The sequence below is a fragment of the Diabrotica virgifera genome, chromosome 8 (assembly GCF_917563875.1).
Source record: "Diabrotica virgifera virgifera chromosome 8, PGI_DIABVI_V3a".
NCBI classification, from domain to species: Eukaryota; Metazoa; Arthropoda; class Insecta; order Coleoptera; family Chrysomelidae; genus Diabrotica; species Diabrotica virgifera.
In genome coordinates, this window is record NC_065450.1 from 127,653,237 (window position 1) to 127,666,005 (window position 12,769).

The 12,769-nt window shown below is 34.6% G+C and overlaps 1 protein-coding gene across 2 annotated transcripts in view; it reads left to right on the top strand.

Moving 5' to 3' along the window:
* LOC126890005 (ATP-dependent translocase ABCB1-like) overlaps positions 1 to 12,769 on the top strand; it is a 225,884-nt gene that overhangs the window by 177,702 nt on the left and 35,413 nt on the right. For both annotated transcript variants that reach the window (XM_050658806.1, XM_050658805.1), the window contains exons 16-17: positions 3,421 to 3,662; positions 9,434 to 9,593. In XM_050658806.1, coding sequence (XP_050514763.1) covers positions 3,421 to 3,662; positions 9,434 to 9,593 — 402 coding nt within the window. The remainder of the gene's footprint in view (positions 1 to 3,420; positions 3,663 to 9,433; positions 9,594 to 12,769) is intronic.

Consider the following 12,769-nt stretch of genomic DNA (forward strand, 5'->3'; position numbering starts at 1 on the left):
TTTCCATACTTTATAATTTCAAAATTTCACCCTGTATTATTCATAATACACGCTACATGACATAGTTCGTTGAAATCAGCTTACTAAGCAGCTTTTAAAAATATAAAAATATAAAGGGTATCCCATTAAAACTAATGCTTATGGACTCTGTACTCTATACATTTAAATTTATTATAAAAAGGAAAGAATTCGTCTCATTGGCTGTATACCATAATAAAAATTACGAAAGAAGTAAAAATGTTCTCTTGTAGATGGTATATCATTTATTTAAAATTTTCTAAAAAAGATTCAAGTTTGAAAATCCACAAGGAAAAGAAAAAGTTCTCCTGTAGTTGGCTGTATACCATCAATCACAAAATTGGAAAGAAATCCTTTGTAAAAGGTATAAAAATTTTTTATTAAAAATCCCTTAAAAGGGCTACATCACAACAAAACGTTTTCGATTTTTATAAAAAATCATCAAGTTGCCATTAAGTCATTGAAATGTGATCAACTCAATTTGGATCCCACGTGTTGGGAAACCTGTATACTTTACCTTAGGGCATTATCCTGTTTGCCATGTGACCATCACAGGCCTTTTTATTGAAGTATGCACTTTTAAGGCATCTATATTTTATGTAAAAAGTTTTTACCCAGCTATTTTTCTTTTGTGGCTCAGCTAGCATCCAGTTTATCGAACACTGATGATGATTTTTTATAAAAATCGAAAACGTTTTGTTGTGATGTAGGGCATTTAAGGGATTTTTAATAAAAAAATTTTATACCTTTTACAAAGGATTTCTTTCCAATTTTATTCAAGTTTGACTTAAAGTGGGTACATCACTAGTATAATAAAACAAACGTTTTCGGACTAATCAATCCATCATCAGGTTAAAACTTCAGATCCAAAGTAGTTGAAACTAGCTACATAGGTAGGTCGAATGACCTTACCAGTATAAAAATTAAGCCATTTCGGCTACATCGATGACGACAATAAGTCGATGTTATAAGAATGAAGTGTAATTATTTTAGCCAAGAGTCTTCCTCTTGGCTTCAAACTACATAGTTATGTTGAAGACAGTAGGCAACGGACTGATTGAAATATGATATTCATATGTCAAATTTTATCCTATTGTAATTGAAAATCGATCAAATCTACCTAACATACTATTCATTTCTGAATGCAATGTAGGTTTCGACACAAGACCCCTCTTCGGTTTACTCTTCTTCCGTTGGCAGTTTTCACACATTGATATAAAATTAATGAACATATCAATTTTATATTTGCGTATTTTTTGGCAGTTTCAGTGAAACTAGCTTAGCTCAGTCTCCCAAGGTGTGTGTTCGTCCTGTCCTAAACTTAAATATGAACTATGAAAATTCAGAATGGAAACAAACAAAACAATACTTTAACCAATCATGTTTATTGTTCAATAAAGATATTACTTATCAAATGCATTAACAAATATATTCAAATTATTGCCAAAAACTAACAATTTCTGGATTATAATCATAATTATTATGGCTTTTGGTATCTGGTTCGATGGTAACTCCTTGATGTCGAATGGTAGAGCTGTTGACTTGTAGACCTAGGCAGATGTTGTGGCCCTAGGTCCCTGCAGCTACGGTGTTGGTGGTGTTGTAGATGTTGGGTGCTGCTGTCTACCTAGATGCATTCTGTTCCCTTCACCTTATGAGTAGCATCACCGGTGATGTAGACGGCTTGAGGCTCCCGAAGGGAGAAAAGTTGATTTATGGGGCTCCCAACATCCATGACAAATAACAACGTATCAACGATTCAATTATGTAAAAAATGTCTTCAGCAGGTATATAATATGTGATAGGTTCAATAATTGTAGAAGCCAACTTTTTTATTTCGCCAACTTCAACAATTCTAAGTCGCTTTAGTTAGAGGCAAGGGAGGCTCAGCCTCCCCATAAATTTTTTACACACTCTCACTATTATACACAACGTGTAAATTCCATATTATATCACTAATTATCCATCCATTAATATTATCACTAATTATCCATACGTACGGAGCATTAGCATTAGAACGCATGATCGCGTCTCAGTTTTATTACATATATTATTGTAGTCAGGACCCTGGGTTATCCCGAGATGCATGAACGGAGCCGAGAAACCCAGCAGTCTCCGTTGCTAATGCTCCGTGCAGCGCAGCAGGCGTTTAAGGAGACCCGGTCTCCTAACAGTGGCATCCACGGTGCCATCACACGCTGCCCGGAGATATACCAAGGGAGGCAGAGTAGCTTCTCAGCTCCGTTGCGTGGTTGCGTGCGTCTCGGGACAACGAATTTTAGGGTCCTGACTAAAAATAATGAAAAAATCTAAAAGTGCGAATTTTGTTATAAAATTTGGTATGAGGGGTTATAATAATATTTGGAACAACTTGCTCAAATAACTTTTTCCGATATCTCTAACTCAAAACAAAATATCGGTAATTTATCGTGTTTTTGAATTCGCAGTAGGCCGCGTTTAGAATTAAAAAAATTCAGTTGAGTATCTTAAAAAATTTGAAGCTTCATTATGTATGGACTGCAAACTTCAAATGTGTATTTATTTTGATATGCATAGGTATCTACTTACAAATAGATGGAATTTTTAACAAATAAACGACACAAACTTTGATATTAAACTTTTACAATTAGACTAACTATTTTTAAAATGATATGATATCATGAAATTATGAATTAGGATGATATTATGAAATGTAAATAAAAAATGGTCAAAAAATAGGGCCTTAAATTACATTTTTTGGCGCATTTTTTTGCTAGTGCAAATTTGTCTAGATATTTTACAGTTAGGTATAGCCTCCCCTATTATAAAAATCACGAGCCGCCACTGCTTCTGCCATTATTATGTTATACATGCTTGTGGTTGCAACATTGTAGTGACTTCCTTTTTTCTTGCTTCCAAAATCTTTTCTAAAAAAACGTTCTTTCCGCGTTCTTTTATCTCTGCTCTCAACCTGATCTTCGACATTATCACTCATGGCGAATAATAATACACAGTAGTGTAATATAACCAATAAAAACGATGCAGAAACATCAACAGTTGTACACACTAGTTTATTACCGACCGGCCGCCATTGTCACTACCCTACCCCAAACAAGCCCAATCGTATTTGTCTCTTCTGGCAACAATTTTAACTGGTATTCGCTAGAAATTCCAGTAAAAACTAGTTTGAACTAGTATAAACTCCTCTATAAGTTTGTTCGGGATTTCTAGTTTTAACTGAATTTAGTAGTCAAATGTATAGTTTTGACTAGTTAAAACTAGAATTGTCTAAAGCGCATAGTTAAAACTAGATTTTCCTAGCAAATTCGGGTTTTAACTGCAATCGGGTTCTAACGGTAACATGTACATAGTTTAGAAAATATTACCTTTAATTTATATTAAAATGTTCTTTTTTCTTTGCAGTTGGCTGTAGAAGCTATCGGTAATATAAGAACAGTGGTTTCTCTAGGTTGTGAAAAAGTATTTATGGAACAGTATATCAAAGAGTTATTACCGTATCAGAAAATGGCAAGAAAAAAGTCACATTATCGTGGCATAATAGTAGGTTTAGCTAGAAGTCTAATGCTGTTTGCCTATGTAGCGGGAATAAGATATGGCATTAACCTAATCATTTCCGGTGATTGTCCCTATGGAACAATTTTTATGTAAGTAAAACTGTAATTAAATAAATAGATAGGGCATAAAATAAAAAGGGAAAAATAATACTCAACGCTGTTTTCTAAATTTTCACAAAATTTACTACATAATAAATTTATTTTATGGAATTCTTGTGGACTTCGGACTTTGTGTAAACATTTTGATTACCTTAAATTTGTCTTAAGGCCATGGGTACATAATTCGCAAATATTTTACGGCTATCCCTACTTTTCTGTCTTTACACGGCAAATTACGTGTAGTAAAATTCACACTGGTATGGATATGTAAACATTACTAGAATGTCATTCTACTTGAAAATGTCATCATTAACTTAAAGAGATGGCTTTTGAATGTTCTTGGATAACTGTTATTTGTATAATTGCAAATTATTAATTCAGTTAATAAATGTGATAATTTTTTCACTTACTATGTATTTAGTCGGTGTCGGAAAGTTGGTCGAGAACACTTCGTCGACGGAAAATTATCGACAACATTTGGTCGACAAACAGACAAACAGTTGGTCGAATGCACAATTCATCGAATGTACAATTCGTCGACGAACATTTGATCGAATGGATTTTTCGTCGACAAAGACCCAAATGGAATAATACTTGGCAGAAACACGCCAATATATAAAGTTAGTTTCTTTGTACCATATCAAAAAAAATTATTTTATAGATTGCCAGTCCTAAGCTTTGGATATAGTGTGAAGGGAAGTTTATTTTTACGATTTCTTTACTTTTTTATTGATATTGACTGATTATTGCAGTCGAAAACATTGTACAGAAATGCCTCGATTCCCTAACAATTTATTTACCTCAGCACCTCGCATATTTCGTCTTGTCCTCAAGTGCCCCCAAATTTGACTTGTCCGGAAATGCTCCGTTCGCAAGTGCGCCGACACCAAAAAGAAGAACGGTACAACATCACTAATTAAAATATCGGTTTATATTTGCTGTCTACTCTCCCACCGCAGCCAATTTTTTCATTAAATTTAAAAATAATTAAGATTTAGAAAAAAATAATTAACAATACCCCCAAAAAAACTAAATTCCGGTATGTATAGTACAATATTCCAGTTAACAAAATAAAAACCAATAATTCGTCATTTGTCAACATTAATCCCTTTATCCTAAAGATAAATAACAGTTTGTCGACGAAAAATCCATTCGAACAAATGTTCGTCAACGAAGTGTTCTCGACCAACTTTCCTAGACCCGTATTCAGTGATTGTAATAATTTATATGTACAACAAAACTAATACTCAATCGAGAAAAGAGGAAAAGTGTTAAAGTGATTTTTTAATAATATATTGTTACCATGGAACGCTTACAATTTTGAACATCTTTAACAACAAAATACTTGGATCACAGAATATATATTATCCTGATGTATTATCTGCTTGGATCTTCCACAAATAATACACAATAAATAACATTTTATTAAGTTCACGTTTTAAATCAATTATTTATCAAATACATTATCAATATTATTTAATCAACAACTCAAAATATTCCCGATGCCATGTCAAATATTTAAAATTGTCACTGATTGTCACTATCTGACCATTGTGTGTCCATTTTTTCGAATCCTGAAAAAACTAATATATAAGTACTTTTAAAAAATTTAAACGCAGAATGAAAGACTAAATTATTACCGAGGGCCGAAAGTGCCTTAGAATAAACATAAAGTTTATTTTGAATAAGATATTTGAAATTAAAAATTACACTAAATTTTCTCTTAGTTTTTCACTTCTGTAACTTATTAAAATAAATATTATAGAAGTTCTCAGGGACTTTTGGCCCTCACTAATAACGTAATCTTTCATTCTGCCTTTAAATTTTTCAAAAATATTTATTAGTTTTCTCAGGATTCGAAAAAAATGAATCCGCATTTGAATAGCATTGCAGCCCAAAATACGTACCCATCCTCTTTTTTTTTTAATTTTTTATCATTATTTTTAACGTATAATCGATATTGGTAAGCGTTGAAGAAACCTGGATTCAATACTACACAACAAAGAACAAAATCAACGCATGGCAGTGGATTGAAACCGGCAAAAGTGCTCCAAAGCTGCCAAAACTGGCTTAATAGATCGGAAAAGTTATGCCCACTGCATTTTAGAATTGCAAAAGCATCATTTTAAAAAAGCTAAAACTATCAACAGCCAACATTATTGTGCATTATTTGATAAATTTTAAAGTAGAAATGGGCCACACGCAGAAAAATAAAGTGTTTTTTCTCTAAGACCGGCTTACAAAAGTGTAATGACAATGGCAATATTACAACTTACGCGATGTATAGCACTCGCTCCGCTGTCCTCGTGCTCTAAACATCGCGTGCGTTCTCAAAAAGCATACTTCACGAACTGTTTCATAAATAACTATTTGTCACATATAAGTAAAAAATAGTGATAGCTATCGAATAAATATTTTCATTCTCTATATTGTAACGATCCAGCAAATAGAACATTGCGCTTATGAAGATCACAGCAGCACGACATTAATGTTCACAACGTGTTTGTAGACTTCAAACAGGCATACGACTCAGTCAAAAGGAACAAACTATACTATATATTTGCTAAATTGGCAATACCACACAAGCTAATTAGACTCATCAAAGCCACAATGGATGAAACTGAGGCATGTGTACGAATACAAAACCACCGGACAGACTTTTTCAAAATTATTTCGCATGGACTAAATCAGGAAAATGGGCTGACCCCAATGTTTAACCTGGCACTGGAGAAGTATGTGGTTAGGCAAATGCAAACTGGACGAGAAAACCTACTGACCAACCGAACGGTTTAACTTACCGCTTATGCCGATGATATTAATATTATGAGTAAAACATCAACAGGAGCACAGGAAACATACGCAGACTTAAAAACGCAAACAAAAAGGCTGGGTCTGGAAATTAACACAGAAAAAACAAAAATAATGATACAGACGAGAAGTAATACATAATCTCACTAAAAATATAATCCCACTAAATAGTATACATGAAGATGACATTTAAACGGTTGGAAAGTTTACATACCTGGGAGTAGAAATATATGCCGACGGATCAGAAGATGGAGAAATGCGAAAGAGAATAACGCAGGCAAACAGAGCATATTTTGCACTCTCCTATATATTTTGGCCTAAAATTGTTCACCGAAATACAAACATAAGAATCTATAAAACCTTAATTCGACCAATAGCATGCTATTGGTGAAGTATGGGTCCTGAACGAAACATTCAAAAACAAACTCGACACATTCGAAAGGAAAGTACTGAGGAGAATACTAGGACCTGTGAGGGAAATCGGAATCTTCAGAAGTCGATACAACAATGAGCTTTATCAACTTTATGTACAAGGAAACACCCCTGTCACACTGCATTAGAATACAAATATTACAATGGGCCGGACATGTGATAAGAATCGGAGAGGATAAGCTACCAAAAAGGGCAGTGAATGCTAGAATGCAGGGAAAGAGACCAATTGGAAAGCCAAGAAAGCGCTGGGAAGACACAGTAAACAGCAACGCACAAGCCCTTTTAGGAGTCCGTGTATCAAAGAAGAGCAGCCACAGACAAACAAGGGTGGATGCAAAAAATAAAGGAGGCCAAGGCTCAATTTGGGCTGTAGTGCTGTAAAAGAAGAAGAATAAGAAGAAGAAGAAGAAGAAGAAACTTATGAAGATCAGTGTTGCCAAACCTCTCGGGCATGGGTGGCTACTAGACTGTCGATTTACGATTTATTCTATCGAGTACGGTATGGCATCGGCGCGCTTCTATCACTCATAAGAAATACATGGGGATATCTCCGCAATATTCTATTCTTAACGTGGAACGCTGTACAGGGTCATTCGTAAAATAAGATTCCCTACGCCACTGAGAAAGAATGCGACGTGCTGGGAGAAATCTGGTAACACTGCCTTACATATCAACTCTCCCTCTCTCTTTCCCCACTACTTTCGCCTCGCTGCATTGCTTAGTGTCGACCTAGAAGCCTTCGAAGATAAAGGTGCAGGTCGTTGTTACCGCCAAGGTAATTCGTAAAAAAAGGTTCCCTATACCGCTGAGAAAGAGTGCGATGTGCTGGGAGAAATCTGGCAACACTTTCTTACACATCAACTCTCCCTTTCTCTTACCCCACTACCTTCGCCTCGCTGCTTAATTCAGTGTCGGCCTAGTAACTTTCGAAGATGGAGGTCCCGGTCGATGTTACCGCTAATATGAAATTCATGCTGTGATACGTTTTTAAAATGTGAAATGGATTTCACCTATTGACATTCATAGTCAGTTAATCGAAGTTTATGAGTAGAAGTGCATATCTGTTCAACATGTTCGCAAATAGTGTAGAGAATTCAGTGAATTCAAATTCACGATTAATCTGAAGTCCTTTTACTCGGCCTTCACTGAATTCTCTACACCGGCACTTCTCTACATTTGTCGGCATGTTGAACAGATATGCATTTTACCCATAAACTTCGATTAACTGACAATGAATGTCAATAGGTGAAATCCATGTTGTATTTAAGAAACGTATCACAGCATTAATTTCACATTGGCGGTAACAGCAACCGGGATCTCAAACTTCGAAAGCTCCTAGGCCGACACTGTGCAATGCAGAGAAGCGAAAGTGGTAGGGTAAAAGAGTAGGAGAGTTGATTTCTAAGGCAGTGTTGCCAGATTTCTACCAGCACGTCGCATTCTTTCACAGCAGCGTAGTGAACCTGATTTTACGAATAACTCGTATATTACTATATTTTACTGTTCTATATTTTAAAACAATTTCTTTTCTGCGCTGAGCAGATGGGACGTGAATTATAAATTGTAAAATTCCCTCATCTTCCTTAGTCTCAGCATCCGTTATGGCTTGCAAATTGTAGAAGCCTCGGAGGTGTTATCAGAGAAGGTTCCCATTGTTTTCAGTCTGGTAGGATGTAGAATAGCATTTTTGGATGTCTTTTTGTGTGCTATTAAATTAGAAACTTAGTTTTTTGATAGCAGTTGCCGCTAGGGCATCCCTGCCATTTCGTTCGTTGCAATCCGTGGCTGCACGTCGGAGTTTGTCCTAGTTGGGTCAGAGAGAGCAGCATATGTGCCTCCTAATGAGATACTAATAAGTTTCGAAACCGGTAGAGGTGCTTGCTGCACTCTCTGATTGAACTGGAATAATGATGCGGCTGTAGTTTCGTGTTACAACGAAATTGAAAATGGATATTCATTTTTGATTTACATGTTTACTCCGATTTGAGTACGAAGGGAACCATTCTCGTTGGAACTTTACCGCGCTGAGCAGATGGGACGTGAATTATAAATTGTAAAATTCCCTCATCTTCCTGAGTCTTAGCATCCGTTATGGCTTGCAAATTGTAGAAGCCTCGGAGGTGTTACCAGAGAAGGTTCCCACTGTTTTCAGACTGGTAGGAATTAGAATAGCATTTTTGGATGTTGTTTTATGTGCTATTAGATTGAAAACTTGGTTTTTTGATAGCAGTTGCCGCTAGCGCATTCCTGCCATTTCGTTCGTTGCAATCCGTGACTGCACGCTTCGGTTTGTCCTAGTTGGGTCAGAGAGAGCAGCATATGTGCCTCCTGATGAGAGACTAATAAGTTTCGAAACCGGTAGAGGTGCTTGCTGCACTCTCTGATTGAACTGGAATAATGATGCGGCTGTAGTTTCGTGTTGCAACGAAATTTAAAATGGATATCCATTTTTTAATTTCTTTTAAGTTTAGAGTTCATAAAAATCGATGTTGTTTTCATTTATATTTTTCAAAATATTTCAGAGTTTGTGAAGTAATGATAGTCGGTACATGGTCAGTTGGAAACGCATTGTCTCTTTCTCCAAATTTCCAAAAAGGTCTTGTTGCGGCATCCAGAATAATAACGCTTTTAGAGAGGCAACCAGTCGTACAAAACATGCCAGACGCCTTAAACTTTTTATGGGTAAGTAGCAATTGTTTGACATTAGTAATGGCTGTCTATATAACTAATTGAATAATTAGGTACATATGTCCTTAAAAATTCAAAGATAAGTCAGACAGATATTGAATGTTTAAAATAAACTTACATTTTTCGATGTCAATTTAAACTTTGCATGAGCAGGCGCGTGTCGTAAATTTTACGTTTTTTGTAAATAATATTTTCTATAAAGAAATGTTGGAAAATTCTTACACGAATATACAAAAAAATACATTTTACCCAATTCTAAGCTAATATTCTTAATTTTTATGTACAAAAAAAATCAAACAACACTTTAAAAACATACTGTGTGTGCTTGGATTTTTTGACTGTAGACTTAATCCATTAGCCGAACTTATTTTGCTCTAATAAACCATAGTCAATGTTTGTAAAAATGTCTCTAGGTAGGGCAGGGGTGGGCAAAATCCGGCCCGGGGGCGGATTCGGCCCTTTTGCTTACTTTATCCGGCCCGTTGAAAAATCCCGCAAGCAATTTTTTTAATCTCTTTAATGCGATTTTGTTGAATACAACAATATATATTAGTGTGAGTAGTGTTCATATTATAAATAATGAAAAAATATGTAAATAATATAGTCCTGTCGCCAGGGGGGTACAACGGCCTCCTTAATTCAGATGGACTTACCCAAGTTTTTTTTTATATATTTTGACCCGTAGAATACGATTTTTTTGGGTAACAGTTGATCCGGATGTCGATAAGATTGTTATACTATTGTTTATAATATTGACGGATATTCTTGAGTTGGGGTTAATTTCATGTAATCGAATGAACTATCTTTCAGTAAGTCGTCCCAGGAACGCAACTCATAAATATTGGCAATATCATTTTAAAGTCTTCTACTTTAAAATGTATAATATATGTCTGAATTGCCAATATAAATGAGTGAGATTAAATAAATTATTAGAAGATTTTTTTTTTGCTTAGCAACAACACTTTAGTTTATTTTAGTAATATTTTGTATTTTGACAACGGCACCCGATTTGGGCGTCGAAACGTTAATAAAATTATTTTTTTCATTTTAATTGTGGCTTATTTCCCATATAAATAATTAATCAAGATTGTTATAGACAAAGAACTTGAGGAATTACATAACAGCGATTTCTCGCAAAACAAAACATATTTTTGTATTTTTTGGGTCATTTTAAGCAAAAAATATTTCTACAAGTTTTTTCGTAGAATGCATAGTTTTCGAAATAACCGCGGTTGAACTTTCAAAAAATCGAAAAATTGCAATTTTTGAACCCGAATAACTTTTGATTAAAAAATAAAGTAGCAATTCTGCTTACCGCATTTGAAAGATTAAGTCAAATTATATCGATTTTGATTATTTGCATTGCTAAAAATTTATTATTTTATTGTTAAACAAAGCTGTAAACACCTAGTGCGTGAGTGATGTTTTCAATGATTTCTCATTTAAAATCGAACTAGTAGGTAGAGTAGCTACAAGTGCAAACGAGGCAATTTATACGTAGCATGCGTTAAAACGCATGTATTAGGCACGGGAAACACTATGTGTTTATAGCTTCGTTTAACAATAAAAAAATTAATTTTTAGCAATGCAAATAATCAAAACCGATATAATTTGACTTAGGGCCGGTTGTTCGAACGCTAATCAAGAACTTGATTATAATCAATCAGTTTATTGTAATCAATTTTCTTGATGGGAATCAGATCGTGACATGAAAAATACATGTAAAACACTAATCAGTTATTGATTGTAGGTAAAACAGTAATTAAAATATAGCCGCAGCTCTTAAATTATTAAAAATTGCTTATTATTATTATTGATTTGTAAGTAAAAACAAGAAACTAACATCAGAAAGAGTTTAATTATGTTTTATTTTAAATTAAAACCAAAATAATAAAATAAATCAGTCAACATAACCTAAAAATGCGACATCTGTCAGAAGTACGCTTAATCAAATATAATTGTAATTAAATATTTGATAATGATGAGTTTTGATTAGCGTTCGAACAACCGGCCCATAATCTTTCAAATGCGGTAAGCAGAATTGCTACTTTATTTTTTAATCAAAAGTTATTCGGGTTCAAAAATTGCAATTTTTCGATTTTTTGAAAGTTCAACCGCGGTTACTTCGAAAACTATGCATTCTACGAAAAAACTTGTAGAAATATTTTTTGCTTAAAATGACCCAAAAAATACAAAAATATGTTTTGTTTTGCGAGAAATCGCTGTTATGTAATTCCTCAAGTTCTTTGTCTATAACAATCTTATCGACATCAGGATCAACTGTTACCCAAAAAATCGTATTCTACGGGTCAAAATATATAAAAAAAAACTTGGGTAAGTCCATCTGAATTAAGGAGGCCGTTGTACCCCCCCTGGCGACAGGACTAATAGAGAGTATTATAATTTCGAACAGCCGTAACCATATCTTTTGCTTTTCTTAAAAGCGTCTGTTTGTTTAACCTGGTTCCATCGCGAATGTTTTTCAGCCAGGATATATGTCGTCTACCAGGACCCCTTTTTCTTTCGATTTTACCATTCATAATCAGCTGCAAAAACTCATACTTATAGACGGAGAGGCAGCGCTGAAAAATCTATTTGAATTTACTAAAGCTAGATTTTTCACAGTTGATTACTGTGAGTGTGTATAGAAACATACTGCGGTCGGTCAAGCGAAACGTAGAACAGGGGTTACTGAGAGATTATCAAAGTTGCTTTCCTACGAAGGTAATTATTTCCATTTATTTAGGCTGAAAATCAGTACACACATTCTAAATTAAATATAAATAAAAGTTATTATAGTCGGTCAGCTGTATGACGGGACAGAGCAGGTCGGTCGGCCCCAATAGTCGATTGAGGAAATGAAGCATTTTGGCTCGAAATTTTTTCGTCCAGCATGGATTTACTTGAAATTTTCACAGAAGGTAGGGAATAGTCCAAGGATCATTTTATATATCATGTTGCTATCATACGCTAAAACCTTGGGGTGGTTTCCACCCGATCTCGGGGGTGGGAATTTTTTATTACATTTTAACCATGTAATTCGATGGAAAAAGTGATTCTAAGAAAAAATGTTTTTTACATTTTCTTCGTAAAACTAATATTTTTCGAGTTATTCGCGCTTGAAAATAACAGTTTTTCGACGAAAAAATCGACTTTTTTAAAGGGTTTTT